This window comes from Centropristis striata, chromosome 1 (genome assembly GCF_030273125.1).
Source record: "Centropristis striata isolate RG_2023a ecotype Rhode Island chromosome 1, C.striata_1.0, whole genome shotgun sequence".
In the NCBI taxonomy this organism is placed as follows: Eukaryota; Metazoa; Chordata; class Actinopteri; order Perciformes; family Serranidae; genus Centropristis; species Centropristis striata.
Genome location: NC_081517.1, coordinates 22,929,251 through 22,955,408, shown reverse-complemented (window position 1 = coordinate 22,955,408; position 26,158 = coordinate 22,929,251). Strand labels below are relative to the sequence as shown.

Here is a 26,158-nt window from a genome sequence, read left to right as displayed (position 1 = left end):
TACTAGAGTTTGTCATATTTAGTTATTTTGTAATGTTCATTCTTCTTTTCTCATAAAAATTCATTTATTTGAGAAAAAGATTGGCCTATTTAATTTCATAGGCTATTTTTATTTAAGATATTTTTTTATTTAAATGTGCACTTTATGGAGCTTTGGTACTAACTTTGGTATTATATTGACTGAACATTTGCTCTCACTTTGTGATAAAAATATTGTGATGTATATCATAAATTGATATTCAGCCTAAATATATCAGGATGTGACTTTGGTCCATATCGCCCAGCCCTATGGTGAAGATTAGGGTAAGGGGTTAGGGAATTCACTATTCCAATGAGGGCCCTCACAAAGATAGAAGTACAAGGATGTGTGTGTGTGTGTGTGTGTGTGTGTGTGTGTGTGTGTGTGTGTGTGTGTGTGTGTGCGCGCGAGTGCGAGTGCGAGTGTACTCACAGCTCTCTAGTTGCATCTTACACTTCTGCGTGTCCATCGGGAAAAGTTGAAGATCCAAGGGACAAGACAAGGTCACAGACAGCCTACACAAAGAAACACACACAAACACACAAGGTTCATCATGACAAGTCTTTTAAATGTATCTCTTGTTTACTCTAGTTTTAATCTCCTCTGTCTATACCGTCTCCCAGTCAAATAGACACATCAAAATACCATTTTGAGAAAAGCACTACTTCACATTTCACATCTCATTCTTGAAATAATTTATTGTCTTTAAGTCTAAATGTTTCTAGTATTGGCACAGCCACGCTAAGAAGCTTTGTTTAAGTGCATTGGCCTGAATGTGAATGTCAACATGCCAACATATTTACAATAACAATAGTAGGTAAAATGTTCACCATTTTAGGTTTTTGTGTCATTTTGCAGATTTGTAATCATAAGATAGAGTACTGGATGATTTGAAAGTCTGACCTGATGATGAAGCTAGATGAAAGGTTATGACATGTGTGTGTCAAATTTGTCCATGTTGTGGACCCTGTTAGAAATAATCTGTTATTCTGTCTCTGTTTGCTGTCTCTGTTGTCTGTCTCTGTGTATGGGGGTCACTATCTGTGTGTGTGCCCTCTGTCTATGCAATTTTGGATAGGCTTTTGATACAATGATTATGATCATGTGTTATTATTGGTTTAGAAACTGTGATTACTTTAAATACATATATTCCATCTGCTTAAACTGATTAAAATTCTATAATCACAAAAATATATTGTATGTTTCATATTTTATGTTTCATATTTAGTGTGGACATTGCAAAATCTGTGTCTCCAATTATATCTCTGTAAGTCATATCAAGGCAGGAGGTCGTGTGTAATGTTTTGGTAAGAGGTCAGGACACAGATATGGTGATATGACGTGTCCCTATATTGATTTTACTGAATCAACGGTTCGAGAGGGACGCATTATCTGGAGAGATTCTACCGACATTATCAGTAAACATTGTTAGGCTATAAAACTGGGTTTCGGGGACAGAAAGGGGTCCAACCTCCATGAACTGACCAGCCTAATGTCATGTCAGGGACGTGTAGATTGAACCCAGAGACTCTGTAACTGCACATTCCTTGACGTATTGTAATAAAATGTAAAAACTAAGAACTCGGACGTCTCCTGCTCAACATTCCCCATCAAACGATGGGGAAGAGAAATAGGTGAGAGGTTTTGCTGTTGGAGACAAAAAAACATTTTTTTTTAAAGGTTTCCTCAATGCATTTCTCTAACAACCCATTGACTGCCAAACAACAAGACTAGGTCAAAATGTAGTATATGGCTGACTGGGTTTGGTCAATGCGATTTTGGGATTCTGTGGGCAATGTGTTACAGGAATAATTAATGGTAGTGTTTATGAGAAGAATTTTGGATATTAGCAGTATGTTTTTGCCCCAGTAATACAAAGAAGTAATAATACACTTAAGAATTTAACTTATAGCCAATCCCAAGTGGAGGTGAGGTGTGCATCTCATATTCTCAGGATTCCATTCTATTGAATGTTTCAATCCCCACCAAGGGCATGAGAGGCGCGTCTAAGGAAGACCCACTACATTTTTTATGCATCAAGTCCATTTTTGTGGCGTTTAGTGAAGCATTATGTCAGCTCTGTGTATTTCTACATTGTATTCGTCACACTTAAATATGATAGACCCCAGGAAGAATAGCTGCTGCTTTGCAAAAGCTAATGGGGATCTAAATAAAAAACAAACAAGCTGTATAAATCACATAAATATCCCACTATATATGTATTTTGAACTTATTTATCTATGTTCATTGATCAATGCTCCCATTCTTTGTGTTTCTGTATCACTTGTAATAGAAAATTAATAGCACACAAATTGTCTTCAATATAACCTTTTTTGCCCTAGTTACAGGCAAAGCTTGTTCTCATGTTACTGAATCATTTTTATCAATGAATACTGAAACTGCCTGTTCTTGTTCGTGTTTTTATCTGTCTTGCAAGCTGCAGGTTTCCTTCATCAGACACTGACTCAGGTCTCCATTTTACTCATGCTTTACTCACACACTTTGTATGTATAAATGACAGTGCTTGAACACAGAACCTTAGAACTATTTTGCAGACTGCCACTGACACTGTACACTCTGTACAATTTGCTCTCATCTTGCAAGGTTCAATAAACTGACAAAAGACCACTTCTTCCTCTTCAGTATTTATTTTGGTGATTTCTCATCGAGTATAATTTTTTCAGTGATTTTCCACAACATACAACAGCTTCGCCACACTTGCTACAGTGGGCGGGGATATAAAATAGATAAATCAATATATACAAACATTGTCAATTTTTCCCCATGAAGCCGACATGAAACTTTAGCCGTGTTTCGACAAGGTGGGAAAGTGGCCACTGGGTAAGTCTCAAGCCGCACCCTCTCAAAAGTCCACTCACTCTGCGTGTTTCGACTACAAGTTAGCCCCCAGAGGGATTTAGAGACTCTGAAGGTGATGTATGGTTTTCACCGTCGCTAACGTCGTGCACAACGTCATGCACAACGTCAGCAGCTGAAAGCAGCATGGCTAATTATGCACAGTCTTCGCTTATCATAAATATTGTGATTGTGAATTAACAGCATCGCTAACTGCGCACAGAGTGTCCGGTGCCTGTTGTAAATAAACAGAGATTGCTAAATTAACACCACATACACACTGTACTGCTACAGAGCTAACTGTAGCTAACTGCTGCTAATGCGGCTCTTCTTAACAAGTCGGCCTCCACCTCGTTAGCGGCTCGTTAAGAAGAGTAAGAAGGAGTAGCTGGATTTGTCTCCAGTTGCTTTTTGAAAAATAGTCGCTAAGAGGGTCTGAAAAGTGACAAACTTAGCAACAAAGTCGCTAAGTTGGGAACACTGCTTTACCGGCTTTTACAAATGTTGTTGTTGTTGTGGCGCAGAGTACTACGTCACATCCTGCTTAGCGATCTATCCAATCAGTAACCAGGCTGTTTTCAGGGGAGAAAAAAAGACCCTGCTCTTCTACAGGGACTAAAAAGGTCCTGACAAAAGCCGGCACCGGACTGCTCACATTCAAATTAGGGGCGTTACGGCAAGTGAGACCCACCTCATTCCGGGTATTGTCAGGCTATTACGGTAGTGGAAACAGCCCTCTTGTCAGCAACTGTTTTTCTAAATTTCAGTTGTCAGTCTGCCTAGTGAAGGCAGTTTAGCAAGCTGTTTTTCCATTTAGCTCTGAGCTGCTGCTAACAGACAACATACCAGCCCCCACCATAGTGAGGGGAAATTCAAAGACAGACCAGGAGCCTTGATTAATCAATTAACATACGGTAAAAGAGTTCAACACTGCATATGAAACCACGCTTGCTAGAAACAGGCGCTGACTTTGAATGTTGAAATGGAGAGCCTCAAGCAGCCCCGGATTTGAACAAAGTGCTCCACTCACTCACTCACTCACTCACTCACTCACGTATATTGTATGTGAGTGATATTTAACCACCAGTTCACACCAACAGCTCCCCAAAACACCTGAAAGTACTGCCACTTTTTTTCGGCACCCCTCATTGCTAGCTTGTGATCTGCATTGATTGTTTTGGTGCCAGCAAATCTGGCAAGAACAGACTTATAATCTATTAAAAATGAATACACAAGCACAATTTAATTAAAAAGTATAAAATACAACCCTTTTTTGCTCATGCAAGAATTGACAAGCAGTGGCTGGTGTGAACCTGCTATAAAGTAGAAAGGAGTAGCCCTTTGATTCTAGAGGTGGATAAAAAAAGGAAAATATGTGTGTGTACCTCATACTGATTAAGACATCTCCGTTCCTAAAGATGAAGAGCAGAATGTTGTCCTGTGTGACATCATGGAAGTTGGCATTTTTCTCATTGGCAAAGAAAAGGTCTGGTTTCCACAAACACTGGAACATGTTGGGGTCAATAGTCAGTGCGTCACTCTTAAAGTCAGTAGGAAGTCGTAGACGAGGGTCATTCCATCTCTGACGAAGAAATATGTTCACTCTGTAGTCCTGTTGAGATAGAAACGTCATATTAATTAAATGATCATATTATGTTTTGACCAAAGATTCAACTAAATTCTGAAAACTCAACATTTCACATATCTTAGTAGTTATTAGTAGTAGCTGCACTACACAGGTAGTAATTCATTGTTTTAAACAAAAGAGACATAGAAAAAAGTTATAGCTGCTGTTCGGGGCCAGACATCTTGAAACCAAAATAACAATTAAAGGGGCTGTACATGACATTCAGAACATTCATATGGTGGTTAACAACTAAACTATGTAAAGATAGAATGGAATAATGGTTGCTCCCTCTGTGTGTGTATTAATGCAACAACAAACAAAAATTGTTGTGGTAGTGGGTTCGGCAGTGCATGCCTTTTAGTTCATGTGAGTCCCTGTCTTCTTTAAGTTTCCCCTAAGTAACACTGTCGGTCTGTCTCCACTGTTGCCATTTTTAGGTTTGAAGTTGCATTAGCACAGTTAGCATAACTGTTGGGGTCTGCAACCTTTACAAACAAAAGAGCCATTGTTGGCCAAAAAAGGAGGGAAAATATGTCAAAATGGAGCCGCAAACCTTATTTTGAGCCTCACAATGAAGATAAAAAACCTACTCAGTCTAAATTAGCCTATCAACATTACTTTGAGTTGACAAAATTTATGTTAAGGTGCTGGGCCGTAGGCTTTTGTAAGTTTTGAAAGATGAACATTTTAGTTGACTTTTTGACGGAATTTGAATACAAATTCCAATGGCTGACACCAATGATAAATAAAAATGTAAAGAAAACAGTAATTCATTTTGTATAATTATTTTGTCACAGCCACATAGAGCCACTACAGACAGCCTGAAGAGCCACATGTGGCTCCAAAGCCTCAGGTTGCCTACCCCTGGTTTAGGCTATTGGCTGTGTGCAGACAATCATTATGCTCCAAATTCCATCTACAGCCAATTTAAACCTCTAATTTACATAGCACAATGAGTATCAATGAAAAGCTGGCTCTTGCGACCTATAAAGCACCTGTGTCCTAATGGACTCGAATTAAACCCACGGCTCTTACTCTTGCTATGTTTCTTGACTTCATCCTTGCTTTGGTTGTATTAACTCTCATTTGTACGTCGCTTTGGATAAAAGTGTCTGCTAAATGACAATGTAGAATTGTAGAGAAGGTATAAAATATTCTTTTTGCATCACCAGGGTCTTGATTTCAACTGACAGAATGTGGTCATTATGAAAGATACTGCAAGAGCAGTAGCCTTGTCTCAGGGAGTGACTGACATGATTTTCTTTTGGAACCAATTGCTGTTTTGTTCCGAGAGGCAGAAAATCTACATTTAAGAGTGGGCTCTAGAGTTGGGGGTATTTCAGGATTTGGTGGTCCAGTCTAGTGTACAAGACAAATCCGGTTTGATTTCATGCCAATACATTGTGTTTGTTTAGGAGACCAGACGAGACATGGCAGGGTTCGTCTCAAAGAAAGAAAGAAAAGTCTTTGGGTGCATCTCATGTCCCCTATTTGATGTCTTCTTGAACCTCACTTTAACCTGAAGTTGTTCTAGTGCCCCATCTTTACAATAGTATCAAAGCGCTTATCTGTGTGTGGGAGAAACATGTGGGAGAAAATAGGTTTAATTAGTTTTACTGTTGGTTTGTCATTCATTTTTTTAAAGTTTTAAACTTTAAACCAAAAATCAGGATTTTAACCCACAAAGCCAATTAAGGAAGATTAGCATAGAACTGGACCTACATGCATGTCATATGGTGTAAGTTCCTAATTTTGTTTTTTTATCTTTTATCTACACACATGGGAAGGCAGATGTCCAGAAGAAGAAGAAGAAGGAGGAGGAGGATCATAAAACTGCAGAAGAGGAGGAGGACTGGAAGAAGGAGGAGAAAAATAAGAAGAAGCGGGAGAAGAGGTAGCAGAGCTGCCCAGCCCAGAACAACATTAAGTGTTTTTGTGTTGTGTGTAACTGTCACCATAGTGGTTTCCTGGATAGACCCAAAGCTGTTAATGAAGATGTTCACCCTGGACTCCACTGGGATACCTGAAACACACATGCACACATAAGACAAACTTAAAGCAATATGACACCAGACTCTGTTGTACCATCTAAAACACAACATATTTTATTTTCAAGTACTGATGATTTAATGTATCTGGGGAAAAAACATCTTCTCCTCAAGTAAATTACACTTCAATTCATTGAGTACATATGGTGGTAGCACTTGAGAGACTCTCTTCCATTGTGGGGATGTTGAGAAAAAGGGTGCACTACTGGAGCCTCTTAAAATCCAACATGTAGTTTTCTGCCACATACTTCGAGTGTTGTACCCTCATGAAAGCAGTATCAATTATGACATGTCATCACTGGCTGGTGAGGTGGTGTCCACTTAACCAGCCATTCTCAACCTTGGGGTCCAAGGTGGTGAGGTGGTGTCCAATTGGGGTCGCGAGATGATTACTGGGGGTCGCCAAATCATTTTGGAAAAAATATAAATGCACAAAATTAATATTAAATTACATAATTTCAGACAGTGAGAAGTTTTAGTAGTTGTCTGCTTCATTATTTGTCCAAAATTCGTCGTCTCAGCTGAGTTTGTATGATCTGAACTGTGCGTGTGAGATTCTGTTCAGTGAGCACAGCAGAAAAAATTAACAAACAGAAAGAAAAACTGGCGCGTTGTTGCTTTAACGCAGCTGCAGTTTGCTAGTTATAACTGATGCTGGAAAAATGGAGCGATGGCTGCAAAGAAAAGCTCCAGACTTGGGTCAGCAGCAGCAGCAGGGGTCCCAGGGTCTACCACCAGACTTCTTGAAGTATGGCTTTTCGTGCATGACAAAAAAACAACACAGAATATCCAGTGTGTCATTTGCTCTGAATGTGGGCTTTGTAGATAACTGGAAGACTGGTCTGATTAGGATAAATGGTATTCTTCCCACTTTGGATGGAGCTGCTCTTCTTTTCTAGTAACCTAACTTTGGCTATTATGCATATGTGGTCAATTGATTGATTGATTGATTGATTGATTGATTGATTGATTGATGATGTAAGAATACAAACATGAATCCCAAAGAACCATTAAGGACAGAAACACAATAAAGTCTAGACTTATTTCCACTGTAGTCATTGATCTCAAACACATACAATAAATACAACAGAGAGATACATACAAAACAAAATACTAGATACATATAATTATGAAATCATCCAAACCTAGGCTTTGCAGGTTTGGATGGGCCTTAAGGCAGGCACTCAATCCTTTATTGGTCAAAATTGTCATTTACACTAAAACACACCGAGAATTTTACTAAAACCATGAATACCACCCACCCACATATTAGCCCCAACAAAGAAACCCCTCAAAAACTGAGAACACTTGATTGTTGAGGTACCTAACACAAAATTATATGTGAACTCTATTTTAAGACAAGCAGCCACCAAACCTTTGAACATAAGTTCAACATCTTCAGATCCCATTGCCTTCATTTTGTTTCTCCTAGTGAGCCATACAATCATCTTAGCTTGGCCTACCAAAAATATAATAAGACAAATGTTCATATGCTGTGCTGCAGAATATCTAGGTCCAAAAACAGCCTGTCTTTAAGAACTTGTTCTAACCCAGCAAGCCAAAGCAGTACAGAGAAAAGAGGAGCCAATGTGGGACAACCAAGCCACAGATGTTGCAAGGTTTCTTCAGCCTGGCAGAACACACGGTGACTTCCTGCTCTACATGTGCCACATGTCTGTATGTAGCCACGGTCCCCTCCAAAGGAGATCCTCCCTGTGTTTCTCTATTGAAGGTTTGTACTGACATCTCCAGCTGCCTCTGAGACATGACTCAGCCACCAACACATCAACCCAACTCGACTCTTGGTCACCGGCTAATAGTCACTTCTTGTGACCAAAAAGATAGCAGATCCCCATTTTCTCCCTCTTACCTGTTTCTTGCTCACATTTCTTCCATTGTCAGTGTATCAGGATGCAGGCTGCTCACCTGTAGGCTTATTGCTGCACAAAGCCTGCTCTTTATGCAGACAGGAACATTTCATGCTACCGCAGCTTGCATAAACAGTGTAGAAACCATTTTCATATCTAACTTTGAAAGACAACGTTTTTTTTCTAAAGTCTAAATTATTATTCAGATACAACATGTGTCTCCAGAGAGATGGAACATGCTGTAATTTGGTCAAAACTGTTTTAAACCTGCTGACAAACTTCCCAAAACGAACCAGCTCTCTTTAACAATTTAACAGAGATGAGGGGATCATGCCTGACATGGTAATTTGCCATGACTGACCCAAAACCGCTTACAAGCTCAAACTCCCGTTATGCAGTGAGTGGAGATGAGAGAAAAGCTTTGGTTTTTAACATCATCACTTGAGGATTTGAGAAGAATGTCTGGACCAAAAAACTCAGTTCACCTTGACTCCTTCATCCCTGCCAGTCGATGAAGGTTCAGGACTTGCTTTTTCTCAGCATCCTGAAACTTGCTCAGTTCCAAGAAAGGAGCTGACGTCCTCCTTCTTGACACTCCTCCACAGCTGGCGGGATGGACAGAGAGGGGAAACTGTACTCACTGTCTTCACTCCAATAGTCACACAGGGAACACTTCCCTGAAAACGGGCTTAAGGATTGTGGCAGTGCAGCACAGACCTCCTCCACCTCTTCATGTTGATTTGGTGAGATTGACTGTCAGGCTGGCAGACTGCAGTCTTTGAGTCTTGATGAAGCTTGATGAAACAAATGTTCCTCAAACAACCACATGCCTTAAAAAAATCTGCCATGCCTGTTGTACAGAGCTATAGAAGACCAGTAGGATCCTCTTCCTCAAGTAAGAGGAAAACTGTTGGTCATAACCCAATTGCCCAGCTCTCCTTAGAAGCAGTTGAGCTGTGACAAATCAGCTTGGTCCGAAGTCATACAGCAGTCATTGTGCAGTCCTGAGACTGAATAAGGCGACCTAACTAGCTACCTAGCACAGACTACCTGCGGTAAAAGAAATCTGATAAAGTTAATGATATACCATATTAATATTTAGTAGTGGTTGAAGGAATTTGGAATTCTTTTCATAGAAGAGGTTGGCATACCACTCATAATATACAACATTAAATGGGCATTAAATTTATTTCAAAAATTATTTATTATAAATAAACAAAGTAAAGAAAACAAAACACACAATCTATACAGTCTAATATAAGCAGATTATTTACAGTGAAAGGGTGCGAGTAAGTGTGAGTGTATGTGAGTCAAGATGGCAGTCTTGGTTAGATCAGAGCAGCATATTGCTCTGGAGGAAGAGTCGTAAAACCATAAAGATGGTGCGAGGAAGAAGGACCTCTTAGGCTTTGGATTCCAACACTAACTGTATGTCTGTTAAAAGCCAATTTAAAGCATATTGCAATCTCTTTCAAGAGTTTGTTGTTAAAAAGGCAGTATGGTTTAACTCCCCGCACCTAAGCATTCGGCTGGTGCACACCCAGCCTCAGCCCACTCCTACTCAGCTGTGGGCTTGCCAGCCACAGACCTTGGCATGCTATTTTCCGGCAGAACTATCCTCACTCCCTGCTGGATAGACGGAGGTGGTGTCTCGGAGGACACCCACCAGAAATGAGAGGAGAGGAGAGAAAAGTAGAATAGAGGAGAGGCAAGATGAGAACAAAATGAGGAGAGGAGAATAGAACAGATCAGAACGCAACTAAAAATAGGCCTATGGCTTGGATGGTGGATTAGTTGTTTGATTTTTACAGCTATTTATTGTTCTCATCCACTAAAGTATGCACAATGTGCCACTGTTTTGTTTTTATTGCTGTTGTTGTACTTGTTGCATCTTCTTGTTGCCACACTCGTAGTAAATCTAAAAATAGTGGATGCTAAAGACCATCTATATGAGTGTATAGGTATTAATAAAAATGTATAAATGTATGTGTCTATTGTGATGTGTGCATGTGAGAGTGAGTGTGAGAGTGAGTGTGTGAGAGAGAGAGAGAGAGAGAGTGAGAGAGAGAGAGATAGGTGTAGGACATCTGGTTGTAGCTTTAAGCTTAACAGAGCTAGTCAACCACAAACACGCCTGATGTTCTTTCTGCTCTTATTGTCTTTCCTCTTCTGTGTATCTTGCCTATCTCTCCCTTTGTCTCAAAAAGCTCTTATTTATTTTCTTTTTGTTTTACGATCAATTAGCAGGAGCATTGACATGAGTCATAACAGACTCTTTAATTAATTTGAATTACATATTTTTTGAGTTGATATCTTTTTTGTTGGAAAATGGGGAAATTTACAGGCAGCTGTGGCTCATTTGGTAGAGCGACCATCCACTGAGTGGAAGGCAGGTGGTTTGATCCCTGACCATGGCGGCCTACATGTCGAAGTATCCTCAGGCAAGACACTGAATCCGAAATTGCTCCCGATGCTGTGTTCATCGGTGTGAATGATTTCTCGATGGTGGCAGGTGGCACCATAAAGTGTAGCCTTGGCCACCAGAATGAAAGGGTGAATGAGCACCGTCTGTGGTAAAAAGAGCTATATATAAGTGAAGCTAGGGTACCATTTTCCCTCCCTTCGCATCTGTGTCCTGCAGCTGTTTCTGGATGCAAATTATAGTTAATAATTAACAATTTCATTATTAGCCAACAACAAGAACGGTGACCAATTGTTACTATCAGTTAAACATATATACTTTTTAAAATGTTTAATATTATATATATTGTAACTAACTACGAAATAACGGGATCGGACAGCAGAAGGGAAAAAAGTAGAATCTGATCTGATCCATAAGTTAAATTATTATGTAGCCCACAAACTTTGGGCGACCTGCCGTTGACAGAGGTGAGCAGCATGATGTTGCAAGTCCAGATGCATAAATGACAGATGGAGTCCGGCTGTTTATGTGTCTCTCAGTAACATGTATTCACCAGGCGGCAATCTCCATGTCTGCACACAACCCGTTCTCATTCCCAAAGCGTAATATACCGACGATTTGTCACACCCCTAGACGTATCATACTGGCACAAAGGGTACCCTTCCACGTCTGTGTGAAACGCTCTGGGTTCTCAATTGACTCCAATATAAACCCGCTCGCGGCGCTGAGAAACGCTTAGAGCAGAGGCTTACAGCCGTCTATTCACTCCAATAATAAACCGACCACGGCCCTCCATTACGCTGCCAGCGACAATCTGAATGGAGAACCGAGGACCCTGTGCATGGAAGTATTTTTCTCCCTATTTTAAGGATTTCTTTTAATGACATCGTCAACATTTCTCAACACAAACACATCAAAGTCTCACTGATAATTCAACAATAAAATAGCTTCATGTTGTGGCTCTGAGTATCATTTTTTTCTCCTTCGATTCTGAGAAATAAACTTTTATTCGTTTGTTTTACGGCATTCCACTGGCGGACATTTCTCTCATTTTTAGTGAAAATAAATAAATATTTTGACTTTGTTTCTGCATAAAAATGGATTTTGATTACATTTCTAGCGAGAAATATATGTTTTATGTTCTTAATATTCACTAAGTGAATGTACATAATCACTTTGTGGCGAAGATCTCGCCAGAAAAAGACGATCTGCTGTGTTTTATTTTGAAATCTGTTTTATTTTGTAATCTACCGCGATCATAGCGGATGTGGTCCTATCCTCGTGGATGTGCTGTGCGATCTCATTGAATCGCGCTTCACTGTAAATGGCCCCGACTCTGCTCTCCTGTTTTAGTTAAAATATCTTCATTAAACAAACATTGTTGTCTTTTTTTAGCATAGATAATATACATACAGTGTAATTATTTATTAGACAGTGTGTGATATTCGATATATTGAGTAGAAATAGGTTTCCACAGCCCTAATAGGGAAGAACTACAAAACGAGAGGTCTAGGGAGTTGTAGTTTTTTTAATAAAACAGGTTTTTCACTAAAATTGGAAGTTGGAAATACTTAATTAGTGGCTTTCCAGGGGTTTGAGGGGATGCCAATCACATTTTTGGCATCAGAATTTAAATATTGTCTTGTTCAATGGGGGATTTGTTGTTTTTTCAGCATATCCTAAAGCCCCCCCACTCCCACCCCTTAGTGACTATGCTCACATTATAGTCCATGTCAACACCTTTCTATAACAGTAGGTCTCATGTCTGTAACCCTTTTTGTCTCTTAGTTATAATCATTTAAATATGCCCCAGGGTTAAGGTTCAAAGGTCAATATCTCAAAGCAAGAATATTATAGAACCTTGAAATTGTATGTTACTCTCCAGGCCAAGACCTTTCCGGTGATGTATTTGGTTTAGCTCTATGACAAAGTTTTATTTTTTCACATCTCGCACTCAGAGCACTCAAAGGGCTGTGGGAATCTAAGTCTGTTAGGGCAGATTTCCAAGGTTTGAAAAAAATAAACTTTGTCAGCGCTCCATTGTGAAAGTTGAAATTGGCGTTATTTCCACCGGAAGATGACGAAACATCATTCAGACCAATGTGGTTCGTTTGCATGTGTGAACGCGGACCACACGTAGTCTGTATGCTACAATGCAACAATTTTACTGCCTGGTGCGGACCAAATAATGGAACTAGCGGTGTGAAAGCACCCTTAGCCAACCAAATAAGGTCTGATTCAGCGGACCTGTTATGTGGTGTCCCCCAAGGTTCCGTTTTGGGCCCTGTATTAATTCTGCTGTATTTGATCCCCTTGGGTAAGGTCATCCAAAGGTTTAGCAATGTTTCATTCCACCTGTTTGCAGATGATATACAGCTTTACTGTTCCTTTAAGCCTAAAGAGGTCCAGAAGCTTGACTCCTTAGTCCAGTGCTTAGTGGAAGTCAAACAATGGCTGTGTAAAAATTCTTTACAGCTAAATCCAGATAAAACTGAAAGACATGTCCTTAGTGCAGTATTGCAAACAGCTCTCGAGAAATTGCTTTTTTCAACTGAGAAAAGTCTCCAAGCTCAGGAAAATGGCGTCGCATAATGACTTAGAAATCATTATACATGCATTTGTGTCTTCTCGGCTAGACTACTGCAATAGTTTGTTTTCATGTCTTAACAAAAATGAGCTGTCGCGTCTGCAATTAGTACAGAACTCTGCAGCGAGAATTCTGACCTGCACGCATAGGTGGTCTCACATATCCCCTGTTCTTAAAGCCTTACATTGGCTCCCTGTCTCTTTTAGAATCAATTTTAAAATTCTGGTTTTAACATTCAGAGCCTTACATGGCCAGGCTCCACCCTACATATGCGACCTGATACAGCCCTACACCCCCACTCGGGCTCTGAGGTCTGCAGATCAGAATCTGCTCATGGTTCCGCGCACCCGTTTTCGAACCAGAGGTGATCGAGCTCTCCAGGCTGTTGCTCCCATGCTTTGGAACAGTCTCCCTCCCTCACTGCGCTCAGTAGATTCTGTTGTCACTTTTAGAAGCCAACTGAAGACATTTTTATTTGTTCAGGCTTTTGATTAATTGTTTTGGGACTGCTATGGTTGTTTAAATTGCTGTTGTTTTGGTCTTTTAAAACTTGTATGTACATTTTTATGTTATGTGTATGATTTTTCTGTGAAGCACTTTGTGATTTCTGTCTGTGAAAGGTGCTATATAAATAAAGTTTACTTACTTACTTACTTACTTAATGAACAAAACGTTCAAATAAACATTATGTGAAAATACAGTGAAAGGGTCAAAGTTATGAGACCAAATCGGTGAACATCCTCTTTTCTATCTATATAATGTTATATATAACTTTATTGACATATTGCCATGGATACGCATTGTTCTGCTTCTCTCCTGATGACGGCTCACCTTGCTGGTGACCTGTCAATCAAAGGTAGCCACGCCCCAAATCATACAATTCTTTATCTTCTATTTTTATCTAAATGGGGCCATTATTAGAACTATTTACATCAAATTGTCTTGAAGAAGGTTTTTTTACTAGTGATTGAGACCATAGTGTTGTCCTAAAAAAAAATCTGAGGTAATAAATCATGTGAGAAGTTTTCTCATTTTGCACTGAAATGAATGGACAGATTTTTTGTGCAGCCAAACTTAGCACCCCCTGCTGGAATTTTTGGTAGACTGCAACTTAAGGCACTTCCTGGTTTGCCTCCATGTGCAGCAACCCGTTCTCATTCCCAAAGCGTAACATACCGACGATTTGTCACACCCCTAGACGTATCATACTGGCGCAAAGGGTACCCTTCCACGTCTGTGTGAAACGCCCTGGGTTCTCAATTGACTCCAATATAAACCCGCTCGCGGCGCTGAGAAACGCTTAGAGCAGAGGGTTCGTGCGCTGGCCCTTGCTTTTTATATCATCAACATTACCCATTTCTGGCAAAATATCCAGTTCTTGAATGAGTCGCGGCTGCAGCTGGAGAACAATCATCGGAAATAATGGATCCGGCGAAGGCACATATCACGTCATTTCAGGCAGAGGAGACGCGCTATTTTCACCAATGCTGTCCTGCTGATGTGGATGATATTGTTATCAGTATGCGTACTCTGAGAAGTATTTTGAAATGTATGGGGTTGGATCGAATGAAACATGTATATTACAGATTAAATTAATTTCATACCAGTGTTTCCCCAACATTCTTTCAGCAGCTGCGCAACACATGGCTAATTTGAATATTCAAATTAGCCATGTGTTGGTGGGTCATGACATGAATGAATGTAGGGGAATATACAGGCAGCACGCAAATTAAGCATTGGTGCATTTCGAATAGTTCGTTTAGACCTGAGTTGGTCCAGGTTTGCGTTCTCACCAGAGGGACCGCACCAGAGGTTGGCATTTGGTGCGGAATCAAGCGGACCGAGACCACCTGTTTTTGGAGGACTCGGTCCGCTTGATTTAGTGCGCACCCGAGTGCGATTGATGCTTTCACACCGACGAAAACGAACCGAACTAAGGGCTTTTGGTTCGAATGGACTGTTTAGTGCGCACCAACTGCTGTTGGTGTGAAAGCACCCTAAAACTACAACCAGTTAGATAGGAGGAGAACCAATTTAGAACTAGCCCTGACAGTCCTACTAGGTCCCTCAATCTTCTCAGCAGGATGCGGTGATCAACTATGTCAAAGGCTGAGGACAGATCCAGGAGAACTAAAACAGTGCATTTACCAGAGTCAGCAGACATCATAATGTCGCTGGACACTTTCAGTAAAGCTGTTTCCGTAGAGTGGAGTTTGCGGAACCTGGACTGGAATGTCTCATGGATGTTATTTTGATCCAGAAAAGAGGACAACTGTTCAGAGACCACCTTCTCTAAGACTTTAGACAAGAACGTGAGCTTGGAAGTAGGCCTGACATTTTTTAGGTCTGTCAGATCTAAGTCTACTTTTTTGAGTAGAGGCTCCACTATAGCATGTTTAAAAGCACTGGGAAACACACCAGTGGAGAGAGAGAGAGATTTTGGTAAGCCAGGGGCCAATTACATTGAACACAGAACCAAATAGCCTGCAAGGAAGGACATCGGATGAGCAAGAGGAGGGCTTCATTTTAGTCACTAGTGCAGAAATATCATCAGGGGTCACAGACTCAAACGAGGACCACACGTTGGAGACAGGCTCTGTGCCAGCAGGGGAATCACACAACAGGGGCGGGATCTTATCCTTAATTGCCTTAATATTGTTTATGAAAAATCTTTAAAAATCATTGCTATCAGCATCACAGGAAAGAGGGGGAACTGGAGCAGTAGGATATACGAGACAATTTATAGTGTCGAACAACACTTTGGGGTTTCTCTTGTTTACCATGACCAACTGACGGATATTGTCAGATCTGGCATTCTCCACCATCTCATTGTATGAGAACATAAGATCCCTGAGATAAAGCCTGTGCACCTCAAGGTTTGTGGATTTCCACAGACGCTCAGTCTTTCGATAAAGTCTCCTGAGATTTGAGATGCGTTCATTGATCCAAGGCCTTTTCTTCTGAGTTGACAAACTGGATTTGACAGGAGCCACCTGATCCAGGATTTTTACACAGTGTTCGTCAAAACAGTGCATGAGATTGTCCACATCAAGGCAGTCAGTAAACAAGAGAGGGTCAAACAGGGAGGAAAACCTGTCTGCAGTATTAGCAGAGATAACACGTCTCTGGGACCTCACTTTTGGAGACCTGGGCTCAGGGCGGAAGAGCAGATCAAACAAAACAATACTATGATCACTCAAATGGACAGCATTCACAGACATATTAGAGATGTCCAGGCCAAGTGTAAAAACTTAGTCCAAAATGTGGCCTTTTTTTTTTTTAAGAGATATTTTTTGGGCCATTTTTGGGGCTTTTATTGATAGGACAGAGTGAAGGGGAAGACATGTGGGAAAGGGCTCCGAGTCGGATTCGAACCCGGGCCGCCCGCTTACGAGGACAATGCCTGTACGGTGCACGCTGTACCAGGTGTGCCACCGGGAACGCCCCATATGTGGCCTTTTTTGTGAGTGGTCTTAGAGACTTGTTCAAAATTAAAAGCTTCAGTCAGCGATAAAAGTTCCATTGCAGAGCGGGATGAGCTGTCATCATCATGAAGGTTAAAATCCCCAAGGATTAAAACAGATTCCAACTTTAATATAGAAGATAAAAAGTCACAAAAATAATTTAGAAAGACAGCAGCGGGGCCAGGAGGACGGTAGATTAAAACACAGTAGAAAGGGTTTGAAGAGCCCACTTTAATCATCAGTGATTCAAATGAGGTGAATTTTCGGGCCTGGATCACTTGACAGGTGGAATTATCTTTATAGACAAAGGCAAGCCCTCCACCACGACGAGTGGGGCGGGGCTTCCCGACAGACAGACAGAGCAGCCAACTGGGCAGAGTTCATTGAGATGAATAAACTCTTCCTGTCTCTGCCATGTCTCTGAAAGGCACATCATATCCAGCTTTTCACGTGTACAAAGGTCATTCAAGGAAAGTGATTTGTTCGCAATTGAAAGGGCATTTAGTAGGCCGATATGAATCACCGGTGCAGATGCCGTGTCCACAGAGCACAGTGGGATTGGTCGCAGTAAGCTGAAATCCACCCCATGTTTTCCAGGGTGCCGCCCCAGAACTCCGGGGCTGCAGTTTAAAGGTCCTGGTAGGCCGCTCTTCTGATGACGAGACAGATGACGCAGCATGTGCGCGCCGGAACGAGACGCAGTCCACAGGCTTGGAATCGAGCCATCAGCCCCCGTCCCGGAATAAACAAACGGCCGCTGTAATCGCCAAAGAGGAATGCCTTGGCTTCTAGCCTGGCGAAGGTTGACTCGGACAAGCACACCGGCGCGTTTTCCACGCCTCCTAGCGCGTCTCTTCCTAGGAGTTCATGAAGATCTCCAAAGAAAGTCCGGTATAGACGGCAAAGTGGACTAGCGAGAGCTGGACCTCTGGCCTCCAAAGGTGCGTTTTAGAAACAGATCGTGAGACACTTTGATCTCAAGCAGTGACAGGCGATCGTAGATAATTGTCTGGGCTGACAGGTCGATACAATAGTAGCCAACTAGTGAACAGAAAATCACAAATAAGGCAGACAGACGGAGCGCCGAGCACAGCGCTGGCGCCATCTTGTCAACCATATGATGTCAGTTCATTAAATGTCTTGTGCAGCGTTTGGTTGGACTAACAGACACTCCAAGGAGTCGCTGCTCAGTTTTCTGAGGTCAGTAACATACATTTTGTTTTTGTTTGTTGCTAGCCAAAACTAACATACCAGTTAATGCTCCAGTTAACCAGAAGAGCACTTCCAGCAGTGGAGGAGTGCAGACGTGTATTTGTGAGCTCTTATAAGATTAGCGGACTACAGCAGCAAGATGCCTCCCTTTTCCACGGATGATTACCACAAACTGCTCCAGAAGACAGCAGTACTGGAAACAAAAATTCACCGGCTCGAAGTGAATGTGGAGGTTAATGGACAGAATAGGAAACTACTCTGCCGATTTCCCTTAACAGTGAAAGGGAGCAGGCTAACGGAAAGCTAACTAGCACCACCAAGACGCAGCAGGAGCTGGGTGTAAATGGCAATAAACCAACAAGTCCTCCCTGGAACTCTCTTGGTGCAAAGCCAAAGCACTACAAATCACCTCCCTCAGTTTTGGAAAGACAGTTATCAGGCAGAACCCAGCACCTGGAGACTTATTATGACACCGAGTGGCCTGCACTACCATCATACAGGAATGTCGCTTCAACCCCAGTACCAAAGAGAAAGCAACCATGGACCAAGGCTACAACAAAAATGAAGAGCAAATTGCCCCAAGACACAGGAATTCTACAGAAGAACAGATTTGCTCCCCAAAAGTGGGCTCATCTTCCAGCTCCAGAGAAAGGTATGAGGCTAATTCATATGCTAAAAGGCTACAGAAAGAGCTAACCACTGGGCCCCAAACTCTGATAGTGGGTGACGGAGCTGTGAATGAAATAAAACGCTCTTGCAGCAAGAACACCAAAGTACTCTGTTTTACCAACGACATGGTGTCTGATATCTCAAAGAAGATCCTGAACATTGCTGCTGAGTATCCAACAGCTAATCCTCTCATATACACACAGGAGCCCTTGATGTTGTGAAGCAACAATCAGAGGTAGTAAAGCAAGACTTCACTGATCTGATTAACAAAGTTCGATATTTAAATACCGAGGTGTTTTTCAGTGGACCTCTACCAGGAGTTTGGCAAGGGGATGAGAGATTCAGCAGGTTGATGATGCTAAACAGATGGCTCAAAGATATGTGTGCCGCTCAATCAATTAACTTTATTGACAATTTCAACATATTTTGGGGATGTAGGCACCTCTTTAAGGCAGATGGATTTCGCCTTAACAGGTCAGGAGTACAGTTGCTAAGCTCCAACATTTTCTATCATTTGCGTCACACATAAGCAGCCTGTGTCAAGGACATGAGGCAAGACATCCCAAAACAACGGATAAGACGTCGCTCTGGTGAGGGCGCTATGATAAGGACTGACCATGGAGGACAGCGTCTGAGCGAGCCGGCAGCGTCATCATCCTCTCCCCAAAAAGTGGAGTCTCCACCAGCCCAACGAGGGGAGTCTCACCTAGTCCCGGCAGGAGACACCCAACCCCCACCCCCCCAGACCCCAACTCTCTCCATGCAGCCAGGACTCCCCACTTCTGGATTTCACAGACAGGATGAAGAGACTTGTCAATATTGGAATCCAGCTAACACCATGCCGAAATCCCTTATTTACCCCCCTTAACCTCCCACATCCAGCCCCTCCCACTCCCCCACCCCCTCTGAATCGCCATACCTGGGAATCCCTGAATGACCCTATCTGTGAGTCTGACTGATATGCGCCGGGTCCAGGCTCTGATATCAATATCAAGATTGCTCTGTTCCAGCAAAAGTCAGGGCCCCATGGAGTTCAGTCAGCTTTCTCAATCCCTGTGATAATAGGTAACAGAAAAGGGATCAAACTGGTCAGAAATAAAAAGAGTTCAATTAAATCTGCCAATCTACTGAGTATAGCATGCCATCCTCGAAACTCACCAGCGTCTCCTGTTAAGGATTTACATTTAGCTCTTTTAAATATCAGATCTCTGGTTGGCAAATCTATCTTAATCAATGATTTTATTCATAAGCACAACCTTGATTTTATGTTTTTAACTGAAACTTGGTTAAGTCAGGATAATAGTGCAGCAGTTCTTATTGAGTCAACCCGCCCAAATTTTAGTTTCTTCAGTGAAGCAAGAATACATAAGAGAGGAGGTGGAGTTGCCACCCTGTTCAAGGACAGCTTCCAATGCAAAAACATGTCTTATGGTCAGTTTGACGTCTTTGAATATGTTGCCATTCAGTTAAAATCACCCTATAGAGCAATCTATTTGACCATATACAGACCCCCAAAATATGATGCAAGGTTTTTTGATGACTTTGCCAAACTACTGTCTATTGTGTGCATGGATTTTGACTGTGTTGTTTTAGTAGGTGATTTTAACATTCATGTTGATAATCCTAAAGATGGGTGTGCTAAAGAACTTTTAAATATTCTGGATAACTTTGGGGCTTTATCAGCATGTCACAGATCCAACACATAACAGAGGACACATATTAGATCTAATTATTACCAAAGGTCTTAATATCTCTGAGGTTGTGGTGAACGATGTTGTTCTTTCTGATCACTACTGTGTTTTGTTTAAAATGACCACCCTTGCCAATCCTACAAAAGGTGAAGCAGAGGTAATCAGGAAGCGCTATATAAATGAAAACACTTGTGCATTATTCACCCAGGATTTTACACCATCACCAACCCTGCCCTCAGCTCTAGTTGATGACCTTGTTAACAGTTTTAGTTCCAATGTTATGACTGTTATCGACTCTATCGCCCCAATTAAGACCAAAGTTCTGTCAGGAAGGAAAAAGTCACCCTGGAGAAACGCCACACTGGTTAAAGCACAGAAAAAAGTATGTAGACAAGCAGAACGCAGGTGGCGAAAAAACAAACTCCAGGTATATTACAACATTTATAAAGAGGGTCTTCGCAACTATAATCAGGGACTGAAGAATGCAAGATTATTAATAGAAACAGTAATAATGCCCGCACACTTTTTTCTGTAGTAGACAGACTGACAAATCCCACAGCATCAGTACCCCCTGAACTGCTGTCTAACAAGTCATGCAATGACTTTGCAGCCTTTTTCACAAACAAAATATTACAGATAAGACAAGCAGTGTGCAGCTCCAGCTCAGGAACGAAAACACTGGTGCCTTCCCATCCTCTAGTCAAGCTAGGACATTTTAGCCTCCTAGATTACACAACACTAATGGAAACGGTTTCAAAATTAAAGCCCACAACCTGCTGCCTTCAAACTTTTTAAAAACTGTTTTCAACTGCATAGCTCCGGACGTACTGCAGATAATAAATACTTCTCTCCAAGCAGGACAGTTTCCACAGGCTTTGAAAACTGCAGTAATAAAACCTCTTCTAAAAAAAATCAAATCTGAATTCCACAACAATTAGCAACTATAGGCCAATATCAAATCTGCCATTTCTGGGGAAAATCATTGAAAGGGTTGTTTTTGAGCAAATTCATGCTTTTATGATGCAAAACAATCTTTTTAACACATTTCAGTCTGGATTTCGGCCACACCACAGCACTGAGACTGTACTTATCAAAGTCTTAAATGATATTCATCTGAACACTGATGCAGGCAAATCCTCTGTTCTGGTTTTACTGGATCTCAGTGCTGCATTTGACACAGTTGATCACAACATACTATTCAGCAGACTGGAACAGTGGGTGGGGCTCACCGGCACTCTGCTACAATGGTTCAAATCTTACTTACAAGATAGGGACTTTTTTGTGTCAATTGGAAACCATGAGTCTGAGCGAACTAAGATCACATGTGGAGTTCCTCAAGGGTCCATTCTCGGGCTGCTTCTATTCAACATCTATATGCTACCGCTAGCTCAGATTATGGAACATTACGACATCTCCTATCATACTTATGCCGATGACACACAACTCTACATTTCAGTGTCCTCACATGACTACAGTCCCTTACTCTCATTGAGTAACTGTATTCATCAAATCAATGAGTGGATGTGCCAGAACTTTCTCCAGCTAAATAAAATAAAATCAGAGAAGACAGAGGTGATCATTTTCGGCCCTAAAAATGAAAAATTTAAGATCAGCACTCACCTTGGCTCTATGTCCTTGACAGCATCAAATCAAGCCAGAAATCTTGGTGTAATTATTGACTCAGACCTGAATTTCAACAGCCATCTAAAGCTTATCACTAAATCTGCCTATTACCACCTGAAAAACATAGCTACAATTAAGGGACTTCTGTCCAAACAAGACATGGAATGTTACGTGTCCCAAGAACAAACTACCTGTAGATCTGAGGTCTGCCCAAACGGTCAGCTCCTTTAAATCAGGACTAAAAACACTATTGTTTTACTGCAGCGTACTCTTAACTTTAACACTTATCTGCTGTACTCTACTGCCCTTACTTTTTAACTATGACAACAATGTTTGACTTGTCCTTTTTATTATTTTATCTATTTTCTTATCCTGCTGTATCTTATCTTATCTTATTGTATTTTTATTTCTATTTCCCTGTTTTAATTGACTGTTTTTACTGTTTTCAATTGTGTCTTGCTGTTTTTAATGTTTATATAAAGCACTCTGAATTACCTTGTGTTGAATTATGCTATAGAAATAAACTTGCCTTGCATCTGCATCAACCAGGTACCAGGAGGAGTACCGGGAGGTCTTGATGTGGTTTAGTACCAGGAGGTCCTGATGTGGTTTAGTACCAGTAGGTCCTGATGTGGTTTAGTACCAGGAGGTCTTGATGTGGTTTAGTACCAGGAGGTCCTGATGTGGTTTAGTACCAGTAGGTCCTGATGTGGTTTAGTACCAGGAGGTCCTGATGTGGTTTAGTACCAGGAGGTCCTGACGTGGTTTAGTACCAGGAGGTCTTGATGTGGTTTAGTACTAGTAGGTCCTGACGTGGTTTAGTACCAGGAGGTCTTGATGTGGTTTAGTACCAGGAGGTCTTGATGTGGTTTAGTACCAGTAGGTCCTGACGTGGTTTAGTACTAGTAGGTCCTGACATGGTTTAGTACCAGTAGGTCCTGACGTGGTTTAGTACCAGGAGGTCCTGATGTGGTTTAGTACCAGTAGGTCCTGACGTGGTTTAGTACCAGTAGGTCCTGACGTGGTTTAGTACCAGGAGGTCCTGATGTGGTTTAGTACCACTAGGTCCTGATGTGGTTTAGTACCAGGAGGTCCTGACGTGGTTTAGTACCAGTAGGTCCTGATGTGGTTTAGTACCAGTAGGTCCTGATGTGGTTTAGTACCAGGAGGTCCTGATGTGGTTTAGTACCAGTAGGTCCTGATGTGGTTTAGTACCAGGAGGTCCTGATGTGGTTTAGTACCAGGAGGTCCTGATGTGGTTTAGTACCAGGAGGTCCTGATGTGGTTTAGTACCAGGAGGTCCTGATGTGGTTTAGTACCAGTAGGTCCTACTGCCCTTACTTTTTAACTACGCAATGTTTGACTTGTGCTTTTTATTATTTTATCTATTTTCTTATCCTGCTGTATCTTATTTTATCTTATTTGTATTTTTATTTCCATTTCCCTGTTTTCACTGTATTCAATTGTGTCTTGCTGTTTGTAATGTTTATGTAAAGCACTTTGAATTACCTTGTGTTGAATTGTGCTATACAAATAAACTTGCCTTGCCTTGCCTTAATGCTAACATGAATTAGCAGCAGCTTCTCTTAGTCAGGTTGAGGTGTAGAGAGGCTGTAGTCAGTGATCAGATCCCTCTCGCTCCTCCACAGTCCAGATATGGTCTGCCCCCCGTATCGGAAACAACATGGAGACACAAGATGGCGACGAGTGTAATGCTAAATTCGATGCTTCCAACAGGCTACAAACCAATGGGTGACGTCACGGTGACTATGTCCATTATTCATATACAGTCTGCGGTGAATACTTAGTTATAATGAGGCAATGTATAGTGGGCAATGTATATCTTCCTTTATGGGAATAGTTGTTTCACAGTTTGCTGATCCTGGTCTTCTAAAAACATAATGCTCAAAGTGGATTCTGAAAAAAACATTTTTAACAACTTAGTTGCATTGGTATAGTGCTCGAAAAAGTGGTATTGTGCTATCCCTATTTTTGGAGCAACTTATTGAAGAGCTTAAGTACCAGCAAGTTGCCTCTAGGCAATGTGGCTGTGTCAGCCAAGCATACTCTGTGTTGCTCCGTAGTTCTCAGTTGTGAATGAAATCCAGCAGTAATTTGCAATTATTCTCACACTAGATTAGATGTCTTTTACTCCTCGTAAGAGTCTTTATATCTATCAAACGGCGGCAGTATGTGTACAGTAAATGGCGGTGGTATGTGTACAGAAAGAGGTGGCAGTATCACGTTTCATTGCTCTGATTGGTTGTACTGTAGGTCTAGTCAGAGGCATTTTCTGTCGGCACCTGATGATAATGCCCCTTGGATATCAAAAATATAATGATAGGTTCCAAACTAGGTTCAACTAGATTAAAAGCTACATATTTGATCTGCAACTGTGTATTCAAATACAAATTTAGCACTTTAAAAGTAAAGTGCCATGGGCTACATGCTTATGTCCAGAAAAAGCTGCCACAAAACACTGCAAACAGAGTGATGCAGGAATCCCTAGATTAAACTTTGTGGTAAACACAACTTTCAGATATTTTCAAGCGTTCTACAACATACGTCAGTTATTACCGCTATATGAGTTTTAAAGCTTTTATGTGTATTTAAAAAAAGCCAATTGCTAAAAAGTGGCTAAATAAGACTGAAAATGTTGCAGTCATTGTAGTCATGCAAATTTGGTGTATTTTCTTTATAGTCCAATGTTACATTTTCAGTCCTAGTGATTGAAAATCATAGAGTAGGTGGTTATTTGTGGAGATTATCCTGCTGAACAAAATGTGTAAGTATCATAAATGTTTGTTTGCCACAGAGCTTATTTTCTACAGTAATCCAAAATCCAATAGAAATATCCCATTGGCTCTGTGCCAAAGGAACCAGTGTGATTGTTCACTACTAGGTTGGCCTACAAAAATACCTCTTCCAAGCAGCACTTTATATAGTGTCAGTGGCGACCTGGTTAACTAGCCAACGGTAGTGGAAAATCCAGCATACAGGCGGCCTGATTAGACAGCTGAATTGCAGTGACATTTACATTTGACATCATTTAACACATTGCAACCATAAAGCCAGTGATACAATTGCATGTTTCTAAGTTGTTTTACATACATGTTTTAACATTTGATATCATTACAAACCTGGAAAAGGATGTAAAAGATGCCATTGAATCTCTATGTAAATGTTTGATGGTTTTTTAATTCACATATTATACAACAGTGGAGCAATGCCAACACAATGTCCTCACAGAACTCTCTCTCTCTCCATTGCTGTGGGTCTTTCTGCTCCGCAATTTACATTTGCACACCAATCCACTTGTTGTGCTAACCTGAGTACCATAGACAGCATACAGCCCAAATGAACTCAGCCATCCCTGGCCAGACCTTCAGACAACTGACTGCTTTGTGCCAGAGCTTACTTCCTGGTCAAGAACTTAAGCAATACACTGGTGTAATTGGAACTTTTATTGTCGTATATCGTGGTTAAACCACTAATGAATATGAAGGTTTACTTGTTTTGTGTGAAACTTAATACTCTACTACGAGATAGGGGTGGCCGATATGGCCCTAAAAGATTATCACGATATTTCAGAGTATTTTTGTGATATACGTTATACTTACGTTATACTTGACGATATTAAGAAATACTGAAAAATAGATCGAAAAATATTTTTTATTCTGTATAAATAAATAAAAATCATACAACAAAATAAAAATCAATCATAAATGTAATGTAGTGTAAATTGCAAATCTCAATAGTTGCCAAATACAAAAAATTTACTCTAGACTCTTGAGTATTAGCAAATAATTAAGATAACCATCTAGGGGCCCCCGGGAGAAAATTTTGTACATTTTATAGTACAACGTGATCAATCTAATCCATTTTGAGAGCTAAATGTTAGCAAAAACCTCACATAACATTTTTCACAGTCAACAGGGCTTTCCACTAGGACATGGAGCAGCCAGACTGTGTGGACTAGAGACATTTTTTTTTCATAAAAGCCCAAAATTGGTGCCTCAAACACATTCTAATGCCACGATTCTATCATATACACTGATCTTAATCATTGCCTA

General features: G+C 41.0%; 1 protein-coding gene across 3 annotated transcripts in view; it reads right to left on the bottom strand.

The window, feature by feature from the left end:
- LOC131973197 (glycine receptor subunit beta-like) overlaps nucleotides 1-26,158 on the bottom strand; it is a 57,793-nt gene that overhangs the window by 13,022 nt on the left and 18,613 nt on the right. For all 3 annotated transcript variants that reach the window (XM_059335114.1, XM_059335122.1, XM_059335131.1), the window contains 3 exons: nucleotides 6,457-6,524; nucleotides 4,260-4,486; nucleotides 451-533 (listed from right to left, as the gene is read on the bottom strand). In XM_059335114.1, the coding sequence (XP_059191097.1) occupies nucleotides 451-533; nucleotides 4,260-4,486; nucleotides 6,457-6,524 (378 nt within the window). The remainder of the gene's footprint in view (nucleotides 1-450; nucleotides 534-4,259; nucleotides 4,487-6,456; nucleotides 6,525-26,158) is intronic.